Raw genomic sequence first — 26,550 nt, forward strand, 5'->3', positions numbered from 1 at the left:
GAGCGGGCCTTTCATGTGCAAACCAGCCAACCCAGAGCCCAGCCCCCGCCGGCTCCTCCATGGGGCTCCCTCACTCCGGGCCACTGTCCCCCTGTCCTCATCACCCAGGGCAGGTACCAGACAACCAGGGATGGGCCCTGTGCCCCTGAGCCCGCTGGAATGATCCAAACCAGCCCATCCTAAGCCTGCCCGCCCTGCCTCACCTGTTTCTTTCCTAGACAATAACGCTAAAGGCCTTTGCTACGTTTCCCCCTTCTCCCTCTGCCTCCTGAGCGGCCCTAGTGCTTCCCTGTGCTCCCCCATTCCCCCTTGGCGTTGGCGTGCCCCTTCTTTTGGGAACTGTGAGTATAAAAAACTGTCTCTCCAATAGCAGTTGTCTCTGGATCTGTTAGCCTTCCCATACCTAAATAATAGAAACATCTTCTATATTTTAAGAACGGTGATATAAGGAATGGAACCAATAAGGGCTTTGCAGATCCCCAGGAGCTGGGGATCACCCCATTGAGAGGTCTCTTCTTCCTCTTCCCCCCAGACAGAGTGGCTTCCCTATTATCTAGTTTACAGAGTAACCTTTTCAAACATCATTCAGGTCATGGCTCTCTCTGGGTAGAAACACTGCCACGACTCCCCAGAGCCACAGTTGTTATGGCCCCCTCGCCCTGTGGACCAGCTGACCTCGCCCTGGCACACTCTCTTCCACCAAACTGGCCTCTTGCTGCTCCTGGAAGCCTCCAGGCAGGCTCCCTCTTTACAGCAGTTCCCTCTGCCTGGAACACTTTTCCCCAGATAATCCCCACAGCTAAGCCCTCCCTCCCTGCGGTCTTTGCTGAAATGCCATCTTCAGGGGGGGATACCCTTGAATATACGATGTAGTTGATTATGCTTCCTGCTTTGCCTCTCCTCTCCTCCCCTCCCTATACCCTTCTGCGTGTCAGCTCCGCAGACCAGAACTTTGCTGGCTTCTTTGATATATTCCAAGGACTCAGGAAAGGGCCTGGCACAGAGAAGGCACTAAAATGATTATCTGTTGAATGAATACATTTCCACCTAAGATTTTGTTGCACAAACTTCCTTAATTAAAAGAGTTGGCAAATGACTTGCCTAGATCTCTTTGACCATCTTCAGACTGAGAACCCTGGATCTGCAGGGCAGGGGTAAAGGGTATTTGTTAAAATGTCAAGGTAGGGGGCGGTCTTCTAGCCAGGACTTTGAGGATGGCCAAGAGAATGTCACTTCTGCTCTGGGCAAGATGGTGTCTCAGTTATAAATAGTAATAATCTTCGAACACCAACCAAAGGAAATGAAAGATCCTGGGGGGAAAATGTCATTATTTTGATGTAGGAAATCGAGCTGGTGACATCTCTGTTAGGGAGTAAATGAGTAGAAGAGGGTACACATGGAAATAATATTTTAGATTTTCAAAGAGCCCTTGACAAGGTTCTGCACCAACATCTTTTTTGTTTGTTTGTTTGTTTGTTTTTTTGCGGTACGCGGGCCTCTCACTGTCGTGGCCTCTCCCGTTGCGGAGCACAGGCTCCGGACGCGCAGGCTCAGCGGCCATGGCTCACGGGCCCAGCCGCTCCGCGGCATGTGGGATCTTCCCGGACCGGGGCACGAGCCCGCGTCCCCTGCATCGGCAGGCGGACCCCCAACCACTGTGCCACGAGGGAAGCCCCCAACATCTATTTTTAAACCTTTAGTTAGTGTAGGATGGGGTGGGCAGTGTGGGATGAGAAAGTGACTTAGAGACGGGGAGGAAAGAACAGTAATGAAGAGGCAGCTCTGGCAGGAACAGTGTCAACTGCTGGGACCCTGGCGCGGAGCCCTGGAAATGGCCCCTTGTGATGTTTTTACAAACGATCTGGAAGAAGACGTGCCCAGTAGTGTCAGCTCTCGGCACGTGACCTTGGACCTTTCTGAGTGGTAGAATGTCAGGCCAATGGAATTGAACGGCGGGAGGTCTTCAGGGCTGAGTGCGCGGGCAGGGAAGTGGCAAATGAGCTTCAGTGGGGCAAACCCTGGTCATGCATCCAGGGAAAAGTAACGTGGAGCTGTCAGCCAGGGCCCAGGGAAAGGTCCGGGCAGGCACTCTGCACTATTTCTGGAACACATCAGGCAAGACACAAACAATACTGGATCTTCCCAGGAGGGGCATCAGGTCGTTGAAGGACTGCTTCATGAGAGCCCTCATTTCCCGCCGTTCTCCCCCCGTGCCCTACCCACCTTTGCTGGGGGTTCCTTTTAACTTTCCTTGCCCCTCTTCCATAACTCCATGCTTTGGAATGTTGTGTTGCCCTCCGCAGAGAGTATAACACCATCTTGTGAGTTCCTGGTACCCCTGTAATCCTGACGCAGATGCCTTGAGACCTCCCCCGACTATGGGTCCCCCTGTCACTGCTCAGAGTTAATCTTGCCTTCTCTGTGTTCATTCCATTCTCTGCTCAGACCCCTGTTGAAAGTGTGTAAAGATGATCTGCCGAACGTTGGCCTCTTGCAAGGTGAACTCCTTAAAAGTGAGAAATGTTTTATATAGTAGGTGATCAGTGACTATTTATGGGGTGCACAAAAGGAGAGCAGACCTATGCTGTGTATCTCAAGACAGACACATGGAGATGGGAGACGTCCCAAGTCAGCCACTCTGACCCTCGGAGGTGGGGGCACAGTAGGGAGGCAGGTCTCTTCAGCCTGGAAAGATGATGGCAAAAGTGGACACCAGTAACACGTTGAAATCCTTGAAAAGTATAGAGAAGATGAACAGGGCCCTGCTCACCAGATCACAGAATATTGGAAAGGGGAGACAACACTTGATGTTTAAGAAAATCTTAAAAAAAATGTTTCACATAAAAGAAAGCTGCCTTAAATCTTTCTGGCTAACGAAGCATCCTATTTTTAAAAAATCAACTTTGTTTTGGTAAAATTTGCGCACAATTAAATACATCCATTGTGATGGCACGGTTCAGTGAGTTTTGACAAATGTGTACAACCATGTAACCTATCTGCTTTCTATTACTGTAGACTAGCTTGCCTGTTCCAGAACCTCATACGTATTTTTAGTGTCTAGCTTCTTTCCACCAGCTGTGTGTTTTTGGGATTCATCCCTGCTGTTGCCTGTATCAGTAGCTGCGCCTTTTCCATCGCTGTATAGTATTTCATTGTGGGGCTACGGTACAGTTTGTTCATCCATTTGGGTATTGAGGACATTTGAGTTGCTTCTAGTTTGGGTCTATTTTGCACAAAACTGCTGTAAACATTTGTGTCCAAGTCTTTTTGTGGATAAGACACAGGGTTCATAAGTAAAATAAAAGAGACAGAATCCCACAGTTGGGAGGGAAAGTTGATAGGAATCTTAACTCTTGCTGGATCCAACCCTCTGCCTGCCGCTTTTCCTTCTCTCTCACATTCCTGAAATCCAGCTGCTTCGTCTTCACTTGCTCCACTGACAGGGAGCTCACTACCTCTCAAGGCAGCTTATTCAGTGTGGGGAGAGCTCCAATTGCTAGAAAGTCCTCCCTTAACTGAATTTCGACTCACCATTGGATAGGCCTCCCCCAATGGGTGCTGAAATTAAGTCCAATAACTTGTCCACACAGTCGGATACTTGAAAACAGGCACCAGATCCACGTCAAGTCCTCCCCACTTTAGTCTACATGTCCTTTGTTCTGCCAACATTTTCACTGGAGATTTATGGCTCTAGCTTTCGGCCATCCCTCTTCAGCTGCATCACCAAGAAATGAACACATTGCTGCAGCCGTGGCCAGGCTGACCCAGCTCTGGCCAGCTTGTCCTGCTCTCTGCACACCACACTGACCCCACATTAGTCCAGGACCACCACCACATGTTGCACACCTCCCCCATCGTGCTCACAGGCACCCAGAGAGCAGCCTGCGGCCACGTGTTGCTGTTAAACCATGTCCCCACCCTGTCCTCTCCAGTGGGGAGCAGATTTATGGAAACAATACACTTGAAACTACAAATAGCTTTGAAAATGATTCGGACAACTTCATGGCTGAGAGACTCATAATGGCTTATTATGGTAAACTGGGATGTTCTGTTGCACATTTCACGCTTTTCCAGCTGACAACAGGATAAATAACTGTGTTGGACTAGGTGGTTTCTGAGGCCCCTTCCAGCTCTCAAATTCTGTGATTCTTGGTCCTCCCGGCAAACGTTCTTCAGTGCCACTGTTGGCCCCAGAATGAAGCCGACTGGGCCAGGAAGCTGACTCAGTTGCAATGGTTTTTGAAAGGAAAAGAAGGGAGAGGAAAGAGAAAAGATGCAGAGGTAGGAAAAAGCAGCGTTACTAAAAATTCCAAACATCTCCCAGTGTGAGTTGGACAAATGCTGTCCGCCCCTCATGTGGGAGAAGAGAGCTGTGGGTACCATCTCCACATTAAAACACAACTTATTTTCTTTTACTTATTATTTAATATAAAGAGAAATGTATTCAGTCTAGAATTCCTAGAATTTTTAATGAAAAAGTCACCTGTAATCCTATACAGGAATGACCACCATTAGTATTTTGGGGCATTTTCTTCCAATCATTTTTTAGTATTTATCTGTCTTTACAGCCATCCATCCATCCATCCAAAGTATACCCGTGTTTTCCACATTTAAAAAGAAAGAAAGAAAAATGACATAAACAATTTCCCCCACGTATCCTGACCATTTTCCCATGTCATTAAATATTCTTTGAAAATATAGATCTAACAATTTCACAGTATCCCACGAAGTAGATAAGCCATAATGTATAATAATTTCTACTTTCAGACATTTAGGGTGCTTCTGATTTTTTTTGCAAACAATGCCAAGATAAGCATTCTTTGTGCATGAATCTCAGCATTTTCAATTATTTTAAAGATATATTTACTGGAATGTAATCTTGGGCCAAAGAATATGAACTCTCTCAAGGATTTTCATACACATGTATCACCAAAGTACTTTCCATAATCTCTAGGCGACCCTGCAGTCATGCACCTCCTTCATTTAATAACTTTTCAGAATGATGGAGTTGATCAACTCTGAGCTTCACTTCCTAACTGAATAGAACACAGGAGAGTGAAAGGGAAAAACACATAATAAATGTCCCATTTGGGGCTGAGATGTCGAGGAGCACAGGTGGGCGATGATGTCTCTGAAGCAAGACTGTGCCCGTAGCCGTGACACCTAGTCATTCACTGTATCAGTTTGCTAGGACTGCCATGACAAAACACCAGGTTGGGTGAATTAGACAACAGAATTTAATCTTCTCACAGTTCTGGAGGCCAGGAGTCCAAGATCATGGTGTTGGCAGGCTCCTTCCGAAGTCTCTCTCCTTGGCTTGCAGATGGCTGCCCACTTGCTACCCCTTCACATGGTCTTCCTTCTGTGTGTGCATGCCAGGTTTCTCTTTGTGTGTCCAAATTTCCACTTCTTATAAGGACACCAGTCAGATTGGAATAGGGCCTGCCCTAATGACCTCATTTTAACTTAATTACCTCTTTAAAAGCCTTATTCTCAAGTATGGTCGCATTCTAAGGTACTGGATGTTAGGGCTTCATGTATGAATTTTGGGGGGACACATAATGCCTAGTAGTAGAAGGAATGGTTGATGTGGAGGGCTGTGTATTTCTAACCTGAAGCATGGCTTTCTAAGGCAGGACTTCTGACCCTGCAAAGTACCTGTTATCCAAGTATCTCCCAGAGTCCTCAGGGATTATCTCTGGCAGACTGTATTGTCCCAAATGGCTACAACAGTATTTCCCATCTTGCCTACTCTTCTGCAATGTGACTCCCCACCCCCATCCCCCGCCACCACTGCCATCAAGAGGGAGTGTCAGAGGGAAGAGATATGGGAACATATGTATGTGTATAACTGATTCACTTTGTTATAAAGCAGAAACTAACACACCATTGTAAAGCAATTATACGCCAATAAAGATGTTAAAAAAAAAAGAGGGAGCATCTAATTCCCCCTCCTCTTGAATCTGGACCGGGCTTAGTGAATCTCAACCAATAGAGTGCAAGGGAGGTGATGCTGCGTGCCTTCCAAGGCTAGGTCATAAGAGGTCATGCAGCTTCCAGACACGTGCTCTCAGATGCTCCCTCTTGGAAGCCAGCTGCCAGGTTGTGAGGAAGCCCAAGTCCTACAGAGGAGCCACATGTATGCAGTCAGGTTAACACTCCCAACCGAGCTCAGCCTGCACGTAATCCCGACTCAGGCACAAGACGTTGAGTGAAGAAGTTCCAGATGATTCCAGTCCCCAGCCATTTCCCAGCTGTACCCTGATTAACTTCCTCAACCTCAGAACCTGTGAGCAAAGTGATTTTTTTATACCACATTTTGGGACAATGACACTGAAGCCAAAAGAGGGACTGTGACATATTTGAAGTTATTCCACTGGTAAATGATGGAACTCGACTAAAATCCAGCCTTCACAATTTTCAGTCCAGAGCTCCTTCTGCTATTTACTCTTTAACAAATGTTTATTGTTTGTGTGAACCACACACATCTTGGGGCACCAGGGAGAGAAAACAGTGACACTTGCATAGAGCTCCCGAGTGCAGAACAAGGACCAGCAGATGGACATCACAGAAAGGCTGATTACAATTCAGTGCAAGTGAGACTAGTAACCAGAGCTTTCTCCAAATGGAATGATCCTGTGGGTTGACAGAGAAGCACTGAGTCCCTTGGGCAGACGACTGGACTTAATATGTGTTAAGGTCAGTTCCAACTCTCCCATTCAGCTCTGAGATTCCATCACTTCCATGCCTTTTTCCCAGAGGGATTTAAGAGCTTTCTTTTATTTGACTTAAAACTTCCTCTTTTAAACAAGATGCCCCTTAAGGTCCCCTCTAATCAGTTTTCATGATGCTGTCTGTACAGTATTTGTCCTGCCTGCCCCCAAAGCAGGAAACAGCATCAGGACATAGGTTCAAATCCCAGATCTGGGATTTGAACCTGGCTGGGTACCCCGGGGCAAATGATTTAAGTTTACTTGGCCTCAGTAAAGTGCAGAAACACATTTCCTATCACACACGGATTGTTGTGAGGATTAAATATTAAATATAGTGCTTATGTGAAAACCAGGTGGAAAGATGTCTATTGAATCTGTTGCTAAAGTCTCTCCCTTTCTCCAAGGTAAATATCTCAAAATTCCTACACTCTGTACTCTCAAAGTTGGCCAAGTCCCCTCCTCTTTCCATTCCTAAAATAACTAGGTCCCCTGTTGAAGAGAGTGATGAGAGAGAGAGAGAGAGAGAGAGAAGATATCAACTGTATCTTCCTTAACCTTCTCCAGCTGCTCACCAAGTAGGCTGTGCCCACTGCCCCTGTCCCCAGCCTCCCTTTACAGTGGACTGGATGACCCTTCCCTGTATAAGATCAAACCTTCACTTGCCAGGACATTCCCAGGGATCTTCAGGACCCTGAGCTATTGATTACCACTCCTTCCTCCTGGGTCTCCCTTTCTACAGAAACGAAACTTCCCCCAAGCCCAAATCTTCTTGCCATCTTCTGCCCGCACCTTCGCGCTAAACCCTTTGAAAATGTCACCTCCATCCCCCACTTACTCCTTTACCACCTGGGGCTGGCACGGGCTCCCAATGAAACTGCTGTCACAGGTCTGGGAGAACATCCTTGTCACTAAATCCAGGGATCACTTTTCAGTCCTGAGCTTCTGGACACTCAGTCGTCTTTGCCATTGTTGATTCCATGAAGGCACCCGTCTCCCCATCACTCGGACACCGCCAACTTCTCCTGCCTTTCCCCCACCTCTGTTCCCTCCTTCTCAGTTTTACCCCCCAAATCCATGTGTCTAGTGATCGTATCTGTGTGAAGATGTCCCACAGACATCTCGTATCTAACAGGTTCAGAATTGAATCAGGTGTTCCTCCCACCTTCATCCCTGCAATTCTGTTCCTCCACCTGTGTTCATCACTCTCTTAAGAAGCAAAAGGCTGTTTATCTAGCTGCCCAAGCCGGAAAACAGGTGTCATCTTTGACACCTCCCTTTCTCAAGTACGGATCCTACCTTCTAAATAGTTCCTTTATCTGCCTCTTCTCTCCCATCCCAACTGTCACTGTCACTTCCTATTTCAACTGCTGCAACTGTCTCCTTGCAGGTCTCCTGGCTTCCAATCTTGCCCCACTCCAATCCAACCCACTGCCTGAATGATATTTCTAAAAATGTATCTGATTATGTAGTTGCCTGTTACAAACCTTCAGTAGATGTTCGTTGTTCTCATGCTGAAGTTCACACTCTGGGCTTCTGCACGTGGTGCTCCCTCTGCCTGGAACGCCCTTCCTTCTTCTCCTCGCTGTTGATTCAATTCCCACTTCTCCTTCAGGTCTACATTTAGACTTGCCTTCCCCTGGAAAATTTTCCCTGATTCTCCAAGGTGGTGAGATCTTCTTTTCTCAGCTGTTCCCTTAAGTGCTTTCGCTTATCATACAATTACTGTAATTGTTTGTTTCTCTCTTGCCTAGCACTGGGGCTGGCACAAATCAGGAATTTAATAAATACTTGTTGAGAAGTAAGAATGGATGGAATTACTTTCCAGTGGGTCTCCAACTTGAGCGTGCACCAGCATCACCTGGAGAGCTTGTGAAAACACAGCCTGCTGGGCTCACCCCCAGAGATTCTGATTGGAGTTTGATCCTGTAGTCTGGGATGATGCCCCAGAATTTGCATTTCCAACCAGGTGATGATAATGGTGCTGGTTTGGGACCACACATTAAGAACTTCTGCTTCATACAATTTAAAGCAGTCTGAAAAGTGAAGGACAATTACTCTTAAAGAAGGCTGGTAGAAGTTTTTGGAGGCTTGGTAAATTTCTCGTACCTCTCTTCTTTGCTGCTTTCTTTTTTTTTTTTTTTTTTTTTTTTTGCGGTACGCGGGCCTCTCACTGCCGTGGCTTCTCCCGTTGCGGAGCACAGGCTCCGGACGCGCAGGCTCAGCGGCCATGGCTCACGGGCCCAGCGACTCAACGGCATGTGAGATCCTCCCGGACGGGGACACGAAGCCGTGTCCCCTGCATCGGTAGGCGGACTCCCAACCACTGCGCCACCAGGGAAGCCCATTGCTGCTTTCTTAATAGGGGCATTTCACGAGAGAGTTTAGTCTCTGAACAGATTCTCAGGAAACTGGGTAGGCTCTAAGGTAACCAAAGCACACGCCCTGTAGGGATCAAAGGCAGCACCTGGTGGTTTGTTAATGGGTTGCTAGGCAACGGAACAAAGGTGAGGGTGAGGGTAGGATAAGCAGGTGGTGGAGATTTTCCAGTGATACTGAGACATTCAGAGGGTGTCTATCAGAAGACCATGGAAACCAGATGTAAGGAATCCCCTTGATCTTTGCCTTGATTTGCACGTGGATGGGCACGGTATCCCCTTGCAGAGAAGTTCGTGCTGTATGTTACAGCCTCTAATAGGATCGGGGAATATTTTTCTCAGAAGAGCCACTGAGAACCCATGAGGGACATTTCTTAATGAATGATAGGAAAGAAATGACTTGGGCTCATCACCTTCTGCTTTTAAAAAATAAGCTCTTTATTTATTATGAAATATATATTCACATTTGATAAATTTTAAAGTAGAGAAAATCATATAATTCCATAACCCCTAAAGGAAACTTATTAAAGTTTGGCATTCATCCTTTCAGAAAAAAAAAAAATGAACATAAAAGGGATTATTCTATTTATACTTGTTTTAGAACTTATAAGAGAACACTTAACTGAATATTGTGGACATTTCTGTACTGATACTTTTCTTCATGTTTTTAACAGTCACGTGGGACGTTATTGTGTGGATGTACTGTATTGTACTTAACCTTCCCGGATGGGGATTAGGTTGCTTTCCAGTTTTGCTGTTATTAACAATGCTGCAGTGGACAACCTTAAACACACACTTGTGCATTTGTGAGGTGGAATGTCTTGACCAAAGACAATTCTTATTTAAAATTTAGCTACAGATTGCAGGGTTCTCTCCAGAAAGGCTGTTTAATTTATATTTCCACCCATAACACGAGTACCCATTTTTACATACCTTCACCAACACTTGCCGTTATCAGTCCTTTAACATTGTTATAAGCCCTATTACTCTAATTTTTCATTTCTTTGGGCACTCTTTAAACATTGATTTTCACTTTGTATTTCTCCCAGACTTGCCTGTTCATGTGCTTTGCCCGACTTTATATTACGAATTGTTCATCAATTTTTCATACTGACTTATAAAAGCCATTTGTATAGAGTTTGTTGTTTGTTTCCCTTGACTTTTTTTTTTCACGGTGCCATGAGTGTTTTTTGGTTTTTAATTTGTATACAGTTGAGGTTATTAATGTTCTGGGAAGATGCATATTTTCCTTTTAAAATAAAAAGTAAAATTATAATTCCATCTTTAAAAAAAGCTTCCCTTTTATTTCATGGCCCATTATGGGCAAAAGAAGAAGGAAGAGAAAGGACAGAGGAAGCAAAGAAGGAATATAGGAAGATAAAGAGAGCCATATTCATCATATTTATTGAATTCCCAAGAAACAGGGAGTGAGTCTAAAACTTTAATTTACATGTGAATCACTTGGAGATCTTGTTAAACTGTAGATTCTGATGCAGTAGGTCCAGGAAGGGATTGAGATTTTGCATTTCTCACCAGCTCCCAGGTGAGGCTGATGGACCATGGACCACACCTGGAGGAGCTTTTATTTGTGAAGACTGGAAAACATCGGCCGGTCTCAGTGAGCAGTCCTAACTCCACTTAAATTATCATTTGTTTTGAAAACCTCTTCTCTAAGCAAGCAGGGGAAACCCTAACTTCTTGTTCTGGAAAATAGTAAACCACTATAGCTCATTTTTGAAAGAAAAATGACTGCTTTCATGGAGTAACATGCCTCCATTTCATGGTCCTTTAAAATACGTATATGGCTAAAGATTTTTAAATATGTATAAAATGTTCACTTCTTGAGACCTTCTCGTTGGGCTGGATAAAATTAAACTGAGAAATTAATTGGCCCTTTTGGGCAGAAATATTCCAGCTCTGTGCTGGCTACCTCCTCTCCCCAGCATTAAAAAGGGGTTTCTCTGTATTATTTTTTTGAGAAAGAATACCTACAGTTCACTCATACTCCCTAAGACAGTAACCTAATGGGTCATGTAAGAGGCAACACCATCTGGTGTGGAAGAAGTCTTAGAACTGCACTCAGGAGAGCTGGATTCCTGCTCTGGTTTATCACAGCTACTTTGCATCTATTAAACTTCCCTGGCTTGGTTCCTTCAACTGTAAAATGAGACACCATTAGAGCCTCACTTACCCAAGATGATATTGGAATAAAAAATTTCCCAGAGGTGTCTCCAGACCTCTCGGAGTAACGGTGATGTCAATGCTTCTCTGACAACCTACAGCATACTGGCTTGGCTTTCCAATTTCCAGGCAAGTTTCCATAAAGGTTTCTCTGAACTGCAAAATCAATCCCAGCAAAAGAGGCTCTGGGCCTTTTTTGAGTGTCCTGATATCAAGAAGTTGCCTGAGCTATATTCATGCCTATGCTGTAAGCGTATGTGGGCATGGCTTGCCATTTGCAAGGAAAGTAATGGGCATATATTTCTAGATGAAAGGAAAAGGTTAAATGTGGACCGGACTCAACTGGTGGGCATAGCAAGGGTAGTTTGCTTCATAACAAGGTGGTATGAGGCAAGGGAAACTAGCATTTATTGAGTGTGAATTACCTCACTCCTTTGCAACTACCCTGTGAGGTGGGAATTATTCCTAATTTTTTGCAGGAACACAGAGCCAGCAATTTGCCCAGATTTCACAACTAGAAAGAGTGGAGCTAAGATGTCAAAACCCTCATCCGCTCCACTGGTGCCTCACCCCCATCTCTGACCAAAGCAGAGGTGCTCAGCAGTGAAGCCACCTCACCCTTTTGTCCTGTTTCCCCCCACTGCACGTGGGACAGCCCCTTTCACACAGCAGGGGTGGGGTGGGGATGAGTGTGATGCTACCGCACAGGGCTGGCCCACAGGAGGGTTCAACACACGGTAGGCATGGCTCATTTCCCCCTCTAGACTCGCATATAACCCTGCGAGTTAGAAGAGGCCAAGGGCTGCTGCCGGGGAAACTGCAAGACCCCCTCCCCCCGCCCCCTCGTCCACGTGTCCTTAGGACACCACTGGCCCACAGGGCTCTGCTGTGCTGTTGGAGTTGGTGCGATACGGTCCCAGAAAATACGCTGGCTTTGGGTTGCATGTCACTTCCCACCCTCCTGGCATGGTGTGGGAAGCAGGCAGAGGGCAGGCCCTGGGGTCAGATCCAGTTCAGAATCCACCTCCTCCAACCGGCTGCTGTCCTCGGTCCTCAGTTTCCCCATCTTTCCTCATCTTTCCTTTATAGGGTCATTGTTCAGACTTAGCAGAGGTTGGGTAGCGCACAGTAGGTGCTCTGGAAGCGGGAGCTAGCTCCCACTCAGGAACCTCGGGCCACAGTGACCCGCCGTCCACTCTCCCGCCTGGGGCAATAAACGGAGTAACAGCAAACCGGCACCCAGTGCTTCCTGGGGAGCCAGCGCTGAGCGAGGCGCACGCCCTGACCCACTGCCATCACCACTTAGTGATCTCACTCAATTATCACACGCCCCAGGGTCAGACTGTGTGTCACCTTCCAGGCCCTCCTCCCACAAAAATGCTGGCCTCCTCAGCCTCCAGAACGCTTAGTTCACTCCATAAACTCCGCTAATGCTTACCACATGCTGCTGAGCTCCGGCGACCGCGCCCACTGCCCTTCGCGGAGGCCCCAGGCCCTGCGCCAGGAGACTCTTCCCACCGGGAGATCCACCTCCTAGAAGACCCTCCCCCAGGGGATCCTCCCCCTAGAAGACCCTCCCCCTAGGGGACCCTTCTCCTAGGAGACCCTTCCCCTAGGGGACACCCCCCAGGAGACCCCCCCCATGAGACCCTCCCCCTAGGGGACGCTTCCCCTAGTGCACCCATCCCCTAGGGGACCGGCCCACCCCACGGTATGAAGCGGCCGGCGCTGTGCTCCCCGCAGGCCACCCATGACCTTGGACGCCCCTACCAAGCCTGCGTCCACTCCTCTCAACAGGCTGCGTATCTGCACCCACAGGTGCCTTTTGTTGTTGGGAATTGAAAACCCGATCAGGCGTGTTTCTCGTTTGCAATCCCCGCAACTTGGCGCATAACCACGCGAACACGGAGCCTGCCGGTGGGAGGGGCGGCCCCCGCGGGCGGCGGGGAGGGCGGGCCAGGGCGCCGGGAGGGGCGCGCCCAGTTGTCCCCGCCCGCAGCCTGCAGTCCGCCGGGCCCTCGGCCGCACGTGGGAGCCCACCTGCGCGCCGGCACTGCTGGGCGGGGCGAGGCCGGAGCCGCCCCAGCGGGAGCCGCTAGGGGCTCGCGTGCCGAGCCGGCGCCGGCCTGCAGTGCCCGCCGCACGTCCCTAGGGGGCGCAGCCGGCGCGGGAAGCCGCCCGAGTCGAGGCCGGGGCCCGGCGCGAAATTCCAGGCAGGCGGGCGCGGCGAGTTTGAAAACAGTCGAGGGCGTGGGGGCGGGACGTGGGGGGGGCCCGCTAGCCCCCTCCCCTCGGCCAATCAGCGGCGGCGGCGGGCGCGGGCGGGCGGCGCGTGCGGCTGGGCTGTGAATGGGGCGCGGCGGCGGCGGGCGAGCGGCGGCGCGCGGGCGGGAGGGTGCACTTTCTCCTCCGCGCGCGGCGGGGGCGGCGGCGTCTCCTCAGCGTCCGCCCGACCCTTCTTGAGACGCGGCGCGGCCAGGGCGCTCCGGCTGTGGGGGTGGCGTGACAGGTTGTCATCTCCCCGCTGACAACTTCTCCCCCGCCGCTCCCCTCAGCGCCCGGCGCCCCTCGTATTTGGCCGCCCGGCCGGGAGGCCACCGCCCGCCGTCCCACTCACGGGGCCCGAGGCCGGGGCCGGGGGCGGCGGCTCCTCGGCATGGCCGGGGGCGTGCGGCTGGCGGCCGGCGGCGGCGCGGCGGGCTCGGGGCGGCCGCGGGGGTCCCTGCCTGGCCCCGAGCGGCGGTGGCGGCGGTCCTGGGGAGCCCGCTCGGCGCCCGGGAGCCCCGGCGAGGACGAGGGGCAGCGCGCCGGGAGGCCAGCGACAAAGTTGAGCACGGGCCGGCGGCGCGGGTGGTGGGCGCTCGCGGCGCTGCAGCTGCACTTGCTCCGGGCGCTGGCTCAAGGTAGGCGCGGGCCGGGGAGCGGGCGGACGCGGGCCGGGGAGCGGGCGGACCGGGGCCGGGAGCGGGGCGGACGCGGGCCGGGGAGCGGGCGGACCGGGGCCGGGAGCGGGGCGGACGCGGGGAGGCGCGCCCGAGTGCCGCTCGCGGGACCTGAGTGGAGCCGGGCGCCGAGCCTCCGAGTTGGGAGCCCGCCGCTCCTCTGCGGGCTCAGTGGCTGACTCTCGTCGGGTTCCAGGTGCCGGGCACCTGGAGCCGGTGTCCCAGACCCCGCGTCTCTCCGGTCCGGTGCCTGACCCCAGGGGGAGCTCGGCTGTTGCTAGAGCAGAACTTTGGGTGCCCGCGGCCTCTCCCCTAGGCTTTGCCCTCCGCCCCCTGTGGTTTCTGTTGCGTCGGTGCTGGTCTCTGAGTGGGTGCTGTCCCTCTGCCGGTGCCAAATGGCCGTTTGAAAAGGGAGGTGGCATCTCTCCCGAGCCGAGCTGTCCCCGAAATCTGGGTTCTTTTAACGACCCGGCACGTACCCCCTGCCTCTGAGCATACCTCCTCGCTGAAGTTTGCTTGTCTGGAAAGAATAAAGGTGAAAGCAAGCGGCGAAAAGGTGGAAGTAGCTAGTTCCACGCGTCCTTTTGGTGCGGTCTTTTAAGATGCGTGTACCTGCGTGGGTAGCTTCAGGGGAATTGGCTTTGGTGGTATTTAGTGTCGTGGGATATGGAAGGAGACAGGTGGACGGCAGATGGGAGCCCTAAACTTAAATTAGCCGTGTTCAGTGTCCAGGGAAGGTGATGTGTGTGTAGCGACGGATAATGATTTAAGTGGAATCACATCTTAAAGGTCTGAGCTCAAAACTGTCATCGATAGTTTAATAGTTAACTCATCCTTCTTTTGTTAGTGTTAACCTAATCGATGTGCACTGAGGTCCTCCCCGCCCTCTCCCTAAGTGCCCGCTTTCATGTTTTGCTACATGGAAACATATTGCCATATTTCTGGTTAATTTAACTCTCCTCCATTACTTGGAAAATTTTCGTTTCGCTTATTTGTGCTTTTTTGCTTAATGACAGACTTTGGTAGAAAAGCATTAAGTCGTTTTGTAAAATGGGATCTGTAGATTGCCAGAGAAGCCAGGTTCAAGTGAAGAAATCTAAATCACTTAGGGATGACCTTTAAGATAGAAAAGGGTGTTTATTAAGTTTTCCTGTTTTGTTTTTTCCTAGAACAGTGACTTGCACTTTGCAATAAGCCCTGTACATTTATACATCTAAAGATTAGTGCACAAATTCAAATGGTGGGGAAAAAATGTGGCTTTGTTTTGAAGTATGTTATGCAGATTTCAACTTTTTGTCAGTTTGAAGGCTGTCCGGCTTGTTGCTTTTTACGATTTTAGTGTTAATGAAAATTAATTTTAAAAAAGTACTAAGGCAACAAACTTTGTTAGCCAGGAGTATTTTATTCCTTGTTACCAGTATAAAGCATGGGTACCTGTTTTACATTTACATGGTTTACAGAATGAACAGATCTTTTAGTGTAAAATTTCAAATAGGTTGTAACAAGTTCTAAATTCATTGACAGGTTTCTGTTCTCTGTGAAATGCGTAATATATCCATCATTTTTTATATTATATTGAAAATTCATGTTACAGGGGAGATGTCACTATTTGACAAAAGCTCATGTATCTTGAAAATGAAAATTCTGGTGCTGCTATAGAGATTTCTGATGGGATGATGAGTTGGTCATATGCATGGGGAAGTATTCTCTCGAATCTTATTAGATAAAATGTAACGTTCTAAATGGAATACCTACCACTTGGTTGGAACTGGCCATAAGTACTATATTACTATGTAGCTAGGTGAAGCAATTCCTAATTTCTCTTTAAGTGTTTCCTTCTAATGGCGTTTCTAAACGCCTTCACATGGCGTTTCATGTGGCTAGGCTTGGTCATGATATCTTGGGAGAAAATAAGTGCAGTATAAACCAGTAAAAGTTACATAGAGTTACATAGCCCAAGTTATAAGCAGAGCGCGTGATTGACCGTTATGTGAAACAGGTTCACGTCTTCCCAATGTAACTTTAATAGTCCTGGGGTTTCTTTCTACCTGGTAATAGGAATTTGAATTATATACTCTGCTTATTAGTGTGTTTGTAACTTTTCTAGATTGCTTTCTAATTGTGAAAGGCAGGTGGCAATGCATGCTTTCGGTATGTTGTCCACTAGGAGCCATACGTGAGTGTTGTAGAAGGTGCCTTTTGAGGCGGAGGATGGCAGGGTTGCAAGTGTCATGTGTGTGAGACCTGTGGTGCCTTAGCTTTACTGCGGGACCTTTACAGGTGTATTGATTCTGGTAATGTTCAGTACAGCCTCATGTTAAGGTTGTATTCATCAGGTGCGGGGGTAGGAACGCTCTCAGTTACTGCTTGGGGTGGTTCATAGTTCTTAGTTTCTCCTTTGGAGTTATTTCTAGCCACTTGGAACCATGGTTCTCCAACTTCAGTGTGTATCAGAATTACCTGGGGAATTGGGGGCACCTGTGGAGGGCCAGGTCCCTTTGTTCTTCAGGGAGCCACGTGGAAGAAATCACCTTGCTTCCAGGTGATTCTGATACACACCAGAGTTGGAGAACCACCAGCTCGGATTGCCTGGATTTTCCTCATTCCCTTCTCCTGCGCATTTCCTGGACCCTCTCTTTCCCAGTGTTTCTCAAGCATATTTGCACATTCGAATCACCTGGGAGCTCTAAACAATAGCGAAGCTTGGATCTCATTCCCAGAATTTGTTTTAATTGACTTGCGGTTTGACCTGGGCATCAGGAGATTTAAGAACTCCTCAGGTGGTTCCAGTGTTCAGCCAAGTTTGAGAACCATTGCTGTGATCCTTTTTACGGAAGATCCCATGACTTGATTTTTCTTTTAACCTTGTTTCTGGCTGGTCTTGTGGTTCTGTAGTGTGTGTACCTCCCCCCTCCCCCCCCAATTCCAGTGAGCTGTCTGCACTTTGAGCTGATTTTCACTTGTTCAATGTTCATGATCTCAAACTTTGAAATTTCTTCCAGACTTAATTAGCTTTTCAGTCGCTTGTTCTATTTATTCCTACTGACATCGTTGAGCTCCTGCTTTGTGCTAGTCTGGGGTTTGCATCAGCATCGCCAGTGCGATTTAAAAATACACTCATCTGGGCTCTACCTCCAACCTGGAGGTCTTTGGAGGGAGAATTTGTGCATTTAAAAACTCCACATGTGATTCTCGTATCTTAGTGTTACAGTTTTATCCTTGTTGGCCAATCCCATAATCTCACCCAATTCTCTGTCATCCTTAGCCTGACTTGCTGTGACCTGGACTCCGACCTGGATCCCTCTTCTTGGGCCGATCTCAGCCTTGAGTAAGGTCTACTAATTAGGCTTCTCTGCCACTGGTTTGCTGGAGAAATCTCAAAACAGTGCGAATTGGGTTCAGTACAAATCTAGCTTCCTTTTGGGCCCTTGTTGCTTCCCATTCTCCCTGAAGTGGTTTGTTTCCCCTGTTCCTCTTACTCCTAGACCCCCTTCTCCTCACATCTTTGTAATTTGAGTTTCAAGTGGAACTTGAGCTCCAGGCTGGCAGCTTCACTAGAGAGTCTTCATAGAGAGTACTACACTTAGTAAGTGTTCAGGTACTTACTGATTAAATTTTATTAGACCACTACATGTTTAACAGATGGCAGCTGGCCACTTGGTTGGTAACCGTCTTGTAAATCTGACGATAAGCGATTATCACCCTCTCTGCAGTCTTACGTATGGCCACCTGTACCTCACCTTTACTGAGCCCTTATTATGTGCCACGCACTACGTGCGTTACAGGTAGGCTCATTTACTCGCCACAACAACCCCTGAGAGGCAAGGAGCATTTTGTCTGAGAGGAAACTGAGGTACTGGACTGTTAACTGATTTGCTTGAGGCCTCAGGACTAGTGGTGGAAGCAGGTTGGAAAGCAGGCTGCCTAATCCACAGTTTATGCTCATAACCATTGGGCTGGAGTGTCTCCCATGCATCCTGTGGCTTTATATGGGGAGGGAGAACAATCTGATCAATACCAGAGGGAAGATGGAGGCTGACGTTTCCCAAATGCTGTATCGAGTTACATGGCCTCAAGGTTCGGGTCACCTAATTTACTGTTACAGTAAAACAATAAATATTAGGTTAAACAATTTGGAAAATACAGAAGAATATGCATAGCCCCCTGCATATAACTATCCCTCTCCCATAAGAAAATGACTTGCCAGTTTGGTTTTTCTTTTTGAAGAATTTTTTTTTCTCGTAATGTAAATGTCAAATTGCAACTTAGAATGGGGTTGTGGCAGTCATTTGGCAGAGTTGAACTCCCCAGAATTGACCACTAGGAGCATACTAACCACTTCTTAGAAGAGCACTTGGAAAGTTCTTTTATCCTCACTCAAGTACATGCATAAGTCCTTTAAATGGAAATAGAGAGGTGGGGTTCATAAGGTACTGACCTTTTGTTAACATGCATTTTATCTAACGATAGTTAAGTTTAGCTGTATATTGGGATTATATCTAGCCAGGAAGTTTCCTTTGTTGTCAAATATTGCAGTAAAACAAAGTCACTCTGAAAAGTTAAGCAGGTGATGGAGTGGAATCAAACAAGATATCGTAGTTAAATTCTACCTCCCAGTTGCCTTTATATTCTATCCTTTCTTAAGAGTCCTTGTATTGTTTTTTTTTTTTTCCTTCTTTTTTGCGGTACGCAGGCCTCTCACTGTTGTGGCCTCTCCCGTTGCGGAGCACAGGCTCCGGACGCGCAGGCTCAGCGGCCATGGCTCACGGGCCCAGCCACTCCGCGGCATGTGGGATCCTCCCGGACCGGGGCACGAACCCGTGTCCCCTGCATCGGCAGGCGGACTCTCAACCACTGCGCCACCAGGGAAGCCCCTGGAGTCCTTGTATTGTTTTTGTTGGGAGACTCAGGGCCTTCCTCCAGGTGTCCCTGAGGTCGGAGACCATAATGTCTGCTGACCAAATCTAGAGGATGGAACAGACACAGAGTGAAAACTCAGAAGCTGGATTTTGCCTAGGTCATGACTTAAATTTCTGTAAGAAGTAAGAAAAAAAGCAGTTTTAAGAGTACACCATTTAAGTCCAAATCAGTGAAAGTTGAGTAAAACTGAGGATGGGGAATGAAAATCAGGGTGAAAGGTATAGTATAAAGAGGAGTTAAAGTAGAATTATCTTAAAAAAAAAAATAAAGGTGTCGATGTAAGTTTTATGATCTGGTTAATACAGTAAGCGATGATACGTGTTTACCTAATATAACTGAGCATTTTAATACGTGTAGAGTCTCTTTCATTCTAATTAGTAATTTGACTTCATCAGTTCTATAAGGCATTTTCTTAAAATTTCTCCTCAATTTGTAAATCTCTTTTAATAAAACAGATTATAAATATTTGTACCTATGATCCCGAGAGAAGATATTTCGTCATTTGGGACTACAGTGATGGCACCTCGTGTCATCCTTTTGTAGTAACGCATAGAAATTAGTCTTATGTTTTTTAATGATTCCCTGAACTACAGGAGTCTGTCATAGTTTGATAGATGCCTACCTGCCAGTTATTGATCCCATACCTGAGACCTGTTCTGGAGAAATACATTATTATTAGTCTCACAGCTTCATTATTTTAACACTATTCTTACCATATCCAAATACAAAAATTAAAAATGTAGGGGAGCACTGCTTCAGGAAACTCTTGTTTCTCTGTTTGCTCTTCTAGTATTTAGGTGGTATGGCTTCTGGCAGGCAGCTTCTAAAGCCAGACACTCACTGCCTTAGCCTGGCTCCAGGCGTCCCATCCCCAGGGTCTCCTGTAGGTGTTGTGGGAATGAGAATGTTTACAAAGCTTTTCTAGAAACAGGGATGAGGTGAATGTAAGAGGCATTGGGATAAGTGTTACTCGACCTGGTTTCGATTTTATTCTGAAACTAACTTGCAATATAAGCAGGTCTGTTAGCTTCTGAGTTGATTTTTCTCAACTGTAAAAGTTGGAGGTTAGACTAGATCTTCAAAATCCTTCTGCTCTGATTCTTTGATCTGTATTTTGTCGTATCCTTTCTGCCCTTCACCAGACTCTCTGTGTCTTCTGTCTGGTGATTCGATAACTCCATATGTCTTGGTTCTTAGAACCTGATTCTCTTCATTTTACCTTTACCGTGATATTTACAATGTCGAAAACAACGAAGATGCAGTATAACATTTCTCCTTAGGGGCTGCCATCTTACACATGATATATTTACTCTAGCCTGAAAGTGGTTCATGCTCAAAATGTTAGGTTCTGTAAAATGAATTAGTGCCGTAATTTATCAGTGTAAGCCTGAAGTTTGGGGAAATAAATTTCTTTAAAATGCAAGATGCTTATTTATTTAAACGGCTGGAAGGGAAAGTGCAAGGCTAATTGAAATCTAGGAGGTACTTAATGCAGTGAGAAATTTTAGAAGATATGAAATAGTAATGTGAGAATGTTTATGTTTACAGGACAGTGACCGTCAGGAATCCAAGAGATTAGTAGGTGGTGTTCTCTTGATGTTTCTGGACGCAACCTAATGTTATGTTGGTTAATTGTCTTCATTAGGGACTTTCAGTAAATCAGAAGGTCCTCAAAATTAACAAGATAACTACACTTTAACAGGCTTAGCTGGCACGCTGTTGATATACAGACAATGTCTGGTGAAGATAGCAGCTATCAATTAAGTGATCCAATTTCTTGATAACAAATATGTCAGCCAGGTAAATCTATTAATTTACTGATCTTTGGAGATTAGCTTGTTGAACATGAGCTAAGACTGTAGATTCTGCAGTGTTTTTGGGTTTGGTGTGTGTGTGCGCATGTGTGTGTTTAACTTTGGAGATGTGGACTTTAGAGAATTGGACTCCTGGGCCCATATTATTACATAGATAAATTTAGCCTTTGGTGCAATGTTTTGTTGCCTTTTCTCCCTTTCAGAACTCTGCTCTGTATTCTAGACATGATTCTTTATTGTGAGAGTTTTGGAAGCTCTCAAATATGTAAGCTTGATTTTTATGAAGATGAATGATCTCTCCAAGAAAAAGAGCACAGGGAGGGAACTAAAGAATGACTATGGCAACTGGAAGAGGAGTATGGCTTCTCAGAGTGCCGTTAGTTGCCTTTATTAAGAATTTTACCAAACCAAGCAGGCTAGTAAGGAAGAAGTTAGATTTGGGGTAAGGAGGTATATCATAGCTTATATCCCATAGGTATAACCTAGTCATATGTAGATAAGGATGATTATATCCACAGGTGTCTGTGGGTTTTTCTCTTTAGTGTGATCCTTAATTTTGTGTGTGTTTATGGTTTTGTGAAAGAGGGACTATTTTCAAAGTGAAGGTCTTCTTTCTTGCCTTCCCCCTAGGTGTTAAATGTGATGCAAAAAGAATAGGAGGTTTTAATTTTGTGGACTAAGCCCTTCTGCACAATGAGTGTCAGTGTTGTTTTAATACATGAACCACCAGATGGCAACAGAAAAAGTATTTATATAGGATGTAATCTCTAGTTTCCATAGCTATTTTTTTCCCCTTCCATGGTACACTGCTTTTCAGCCCTTCATGCAATATATACAATTCTTGTCGATGAGCAAGGTGAGTTTGTAATACCTTACAATGGAAATCACAACCAGGAAATAGAGTAGTGATAAAGTATTACTAGAAAAAGACATTTTATTTACAGGAGTGCATGTATAAACTGTTCCCAGAGGGAGTGGGTTTCCAAGGATGCAACTTTATGATTTATGTTATCGTACAGTCATGTTTTTACTACTAATTTTTAATTCAGCATTTAGCTCTACAGTAAGCTGTGATGATTTGCAGAACATAAAACATGGCTCTTACCCTCCAGCATTTTATGTAACACCTTTAAAAGGAGGCGATACATGAGTTTACAAACATTGAACATATTTATGTATTTTCTGGCCAAAGGTATTTTTACTTTATGTGGAATTTGTTTTATTTTTGCTGTGTAGGTATGTCCCCTTTTTCTAAGTGTGTCTTCTTGGCTCTTCTAAGGGTTTTTTCTCCCCCTTTGCTAAGACTCTCTTGGTTGCAAACTAGAAACTTAGTCTGAATAACGTTTTTTTTAAAAAAAGATTTTATTGGAGGCATCTTGGGGTATCAGTGTAACAAGAAGAATACTTTGAAACTTGGCAGATGTAGGATTCAGCTCCATCTCAGGGATAACTAGAGCCAAGTATTTGAAACCTCTCAGGTGCTGTCCTCTTTGTCATCATCTCTGCTTCTGTTCCTGTGTTGGGGTCCTTCTTGACTCTCACTGAAATTGCCTTTCTCTTTGTGACTAAAATGGGGCTATTGCCAGCCTTTACATTCCTATTGCTTCAGATCCTGAAATAAAGATTGACTTAAAGCTTTGGTTGTGAAATTTGTGAAATGGTCAGGTTTGCATTTTTTAAAAAATTTTTTTAAGAGATGTTGGGGGTAGGAGTTTATTAATTAATTAATTTATTTTTGCTGTGTTGGGTCTTCGTTTCTGTGCGAGGGCTTTCTCTAGTTGTGGCAGGCGGGGGCCACTCTTCATCGTGGTGCGCGGGCCTCTCACTGTCGCCGCCTCTCTTATTGCGGAGCACAGGCTGCAGACGCGCAGGCTCAGTAGTTGTGGCTCACGGGCCTAGTTGCTCCGCGGCATGTGGGATCCTCCCAGACCAGGGCTCGAACCTGTGTCCCCTGCATTAGCAGGCAGATTCTCAACCACTGCGCCACCAGGAAAGCCCAGGTTTGCATTTTAAAAGTATTATCTTGAGAAGAAAAGAGCACTTTGATTGCAAAATCGAGAAGGGGATGGGAGAAGCCAGAATGACTGTAGACAAGCTAAACTGTGTCATCTGTTGAGAGAAAGTAGTAGCTTGAGCCAGGGTGGTAGGGTTGGAGGTGGGGAGAGGAGGGCGGATGGGTAGGGAGAGAGACAGGGGAAAAGATGGACAGGCCTTGGCAGTAGGTTCGATATGGAGGGTGATTGAGAATATGTCACGGGTGGTATCCAGGCTTCTGACTTGCATGACTGGTTGATTAGGGGAGTCATTCACTGAGGTCAGACCACCTCAGTTTGGGCAGCAAGATCATGATTTTGGTTTTGAATGTATTAATGTGAGGTACCTTTGAGGCATCCAGAGAGACCTGTCAAGATGTTTGGGTATGTGGGTTTTGCAATCTGGGCTTTTGGTATAAATACTTGTGGAGATAGTATAGCATGTTTAAGAGGATGGGCTTGGCATAAAATAAAACTGATTCACAAAAGCTAGCTGTGCTTCCTTGGGTGGGCTACTTAATCTTCTTTAGGCATTATTTCTCATCCCTGAAGTATAATTGTACAATTTTACCTTCTTAATAACTGTACCTACTTCATATAGCTATTCTGAGGATCAGTCCATATGATCACAGATAAGGTATGTAGCACCTTACCAAGTACACAGTATGTATCTAGTAATTGTTAGGTGGTGGTTCCGTTGTTTACACTTTTGTGAACAGGAATCGTGCCTCATTCATTTTGTCTTTTCTCGTAGTACTAGGTATTAATAAGCCACTAGGCCAGAAGGGGGAGTGTGAACAGTTGATGTGTAGTCATGTTAATGTAGCAGTGACTTACTGGATAAATTGAAGGAGGAAGACATTGGATTGATGAGAGTGAATTTGATATGAGGACCAAGGAAAGGCCATTGGGTTTGTTGATAAGGTGGTAAATGTTGATCCTTTTTAGTATAATTTCACTAGAGTTGTAGGACTGTAAAGCAGATTGAAGCTGATTAGAGAATGAATGGTCAGTGAGAAAATGGAGTCAACGGGCGTTTTTCTCATACTGTTAAAATTCTCAAGAAAAGAACTGTGAAGGCATTTGAAGTGTGTAGTGACAAAATGATCTTGAAATACCTTGGGAATATTTTAAAAACAATTTAAAAACTGTTCTCGAGGCTGAAAAAAAATATGGGCTGTTGTCATCTGGCAAAATTGTGAGTGATCATCACGATTCTCTGAAGTGATCATTTCACAGTTTCCTATTCTGCAACTCCTGGAGCCTCCTAGTGACACTGCTGCCAGAACTGTTAGAGAGGACTTCCACTCCCACCCTGCTGCAGACGCATCCACACTGCGGACAAAATAGAACAAGGGGCCACAGGTGAAAAGAGAATTCAAAGCGAGGCTGTAATTGGGAACTCAAGGCCTGCGGTGGTTTCAGATCTGAGTATAGGCCCCAAGGGCATGGACCTGAGGGTCTCATGAAGAAACAGGAGACGTGGTCTTAGGTCTGTGTAAAGAAGGAAGGTGGAGTTGGTGTCCTCCTGTACAAAATCTTGAAGCTGTCCCATCTGTGAAAAGAAGACTAGAAAAGCCTTGTCCACTGGTCTGAGGGAGTGCAAAGAAACGTGCTATCCTCCTGGGACTGTGCATAATTAGGAATAAGAAAAGAGAAAAGCTGTACCTCACACTGGTGGTAGGTTAAAATTTAACACTTCTTACAGTGCGACTAACCCACAAGCTAAGAAATTAGCATAAAATCTCGTCCAGAACTATGGGAGCCAGCGGAGCCCTCAGATGTAAGTGTACAACTGTCCTGCAGAGCAGATGAGTCTGGGGACTCTAATAGAAGAAACAGCTCATGCTAAGGGTGAACTTGCAATAAAACATTGCAGCCACATGAGGAAATGAATCACTATGGAGGAGCTTTGGCAGATGTTGTAAATAGGAGAAAGGTGCTCCTGGGACATAGGACAGAAGTCACTTGGTTAAAATTACTAGAGATAAAAGGGGTAAGACTGCAGTGAAAAAACACCACAGGTTGTAAAAAGAACACATGGATTTGGAAAGGAACCAAATAGAATTTCTAGAAACCTCAAGTAAACTCAACGGACAGGTTAAAGAGCTGAGTGGATATAAATGAAGAGAAAACTATTGATCTTTGAGGAGTTCCGAGGAAATTGCTTGTAATTCAGTACTGAGAGATAGAGGTGGAAAATGAGTGGATAAGACCCACTTTAGTATGAGAAAGTTCACCATTACTGATTTCTGTGAGCTTCCTGAAAGAGGAAATAGAGTGGGAGAGTTACTCTCCAAAGATATAATTGTTGACAGTTTTCCATCATAAACGCAAGGCTTGAGTTTTTAGGTCCAAGAAGCACAGTGAACCCAAGCAGGATAAATAAAAACAAATCCACACCTAGACACATGGTACATGAAACATTGGAAACAAGACAGAAGCAACCCAAAGAAAGTCATTGTCTAAATATCTGGAAGACATTTTGTTGGTAGCAGAAGATGATAGAATAATATCTTAAATGCTTTGGGGGAGAAACAAACATCAGCCTGGCATTCTGTATCCATATGAAGTAATATTCAAGAGTAGAAGTGAAATAAAAGCTTTGTTGATAAAGACAAAGTTGATCACTTGTAGACTTTTGCTGAAGGAACTACTAAAAGATGTATTTTAAGACGAAAGAAATTGAAAGTCGAAGGAAGGAGTGAAATACAAATAGTGAAGTGCAGACAGGGTTCAGAACCTAGGAGATCAGCTTAAACAGAATCCTAGTAGGGCTACAAGTAGGCAGGCCACGTTAGAGTCTGGGAATTTGGCTTAGCACTTGGGACCGCAAAGATGAAGGATTCAGGTAAAAGAAACTGAGCAATAGGAGTGAGGAATTCATTGTCTAGATAATAGCAAGATTCTTGCCAGATAGAACCAAATATCAAGACCTTCATGTTTAGCCAACACATTCCAAAATGACCTCCTTTACATTCCGAATTGGGGTCTTAGCTGTGGAAAAATAGGACTTGGATCTTAGCTATCAGAGATTCAGTGCACAAGGGTAAACTACGTTTAACAACATTGGAGGGAAAGCATACATATTGAGGGAGGACAGTGGTTAAGATACGAAAAAGTTCAACGGATGAGGATAAATGGCAGATGAGAATGTAGACGTTTGCTGTTTTGTGTCAACTTGATATGATTGGCTAGTTGTTTTTGACCAACTCCTGGACTTTGAAAATTACTTAAATCTAGTATCACAGTAGTATAGTTAGACAACAGTCACCTGCATCTCTAATTTTACTATTCTCTGTGGGATCAAAAGTGTGAAATGTAAGTTGTGGTACGATTCTATTTAGATGGATACTTTGTAGCAATTTAAAATCTACAGTTTAGCATTTTATTATCTGAAAATACAGCTTAAGAGGGTTTTTAAAAACTACAGTTCTTTGCATTAAAACTTGCTCTTTCTTGGGCAAATAAACTGAATTTCATCATAGAGACTATTGACAATAAAAAACATTAAAAAAAAACCCCCACAAACAGCCAAACCCCATTTGCCCTGTGACTTCTCCCAAATCAGC

At 45.9% G+C, this 26,550-nt stretch overlaps 1 protein-coding gene across 1 annotated transcript in view; it reads left to right on the forward strand.

Annotated features, from left to right (window-relative positions):
* Positions 1–13,925: 13,925 nt before the first annotated feature.
* SDK1 (sidekick cell adhesion molecule 1) overlaps positions 13,926–26,550 on the forward strand; it is a gene marked incomplete at both ends in the record, with an annotated part of 817,684 nt that continues 805,059 nt past the window's right edge. The window contains one exon of the mRNA XM_082858150.1: positions 13,926–14,172. Coding sequence (XP_082714276.1) covers positions 13,926–14,172 — 247 coding nt within the window. The remainder of the gene's footprint in view (positions 14,173–26,550) is intronic.

Source organism: Leucopleurus acutus, assembly GCF_964270905.1.
Source record: "Leucopleurus acutus genome assembly, chromosome: 16".
Taxonomy (NCBI): domain Eukaryota; kingdom Metazoa; phylum Chordata; class Mammalia; order Artiodactyla; family Delphinidae; genus Leucopleurus; species Leucopleurus acutus.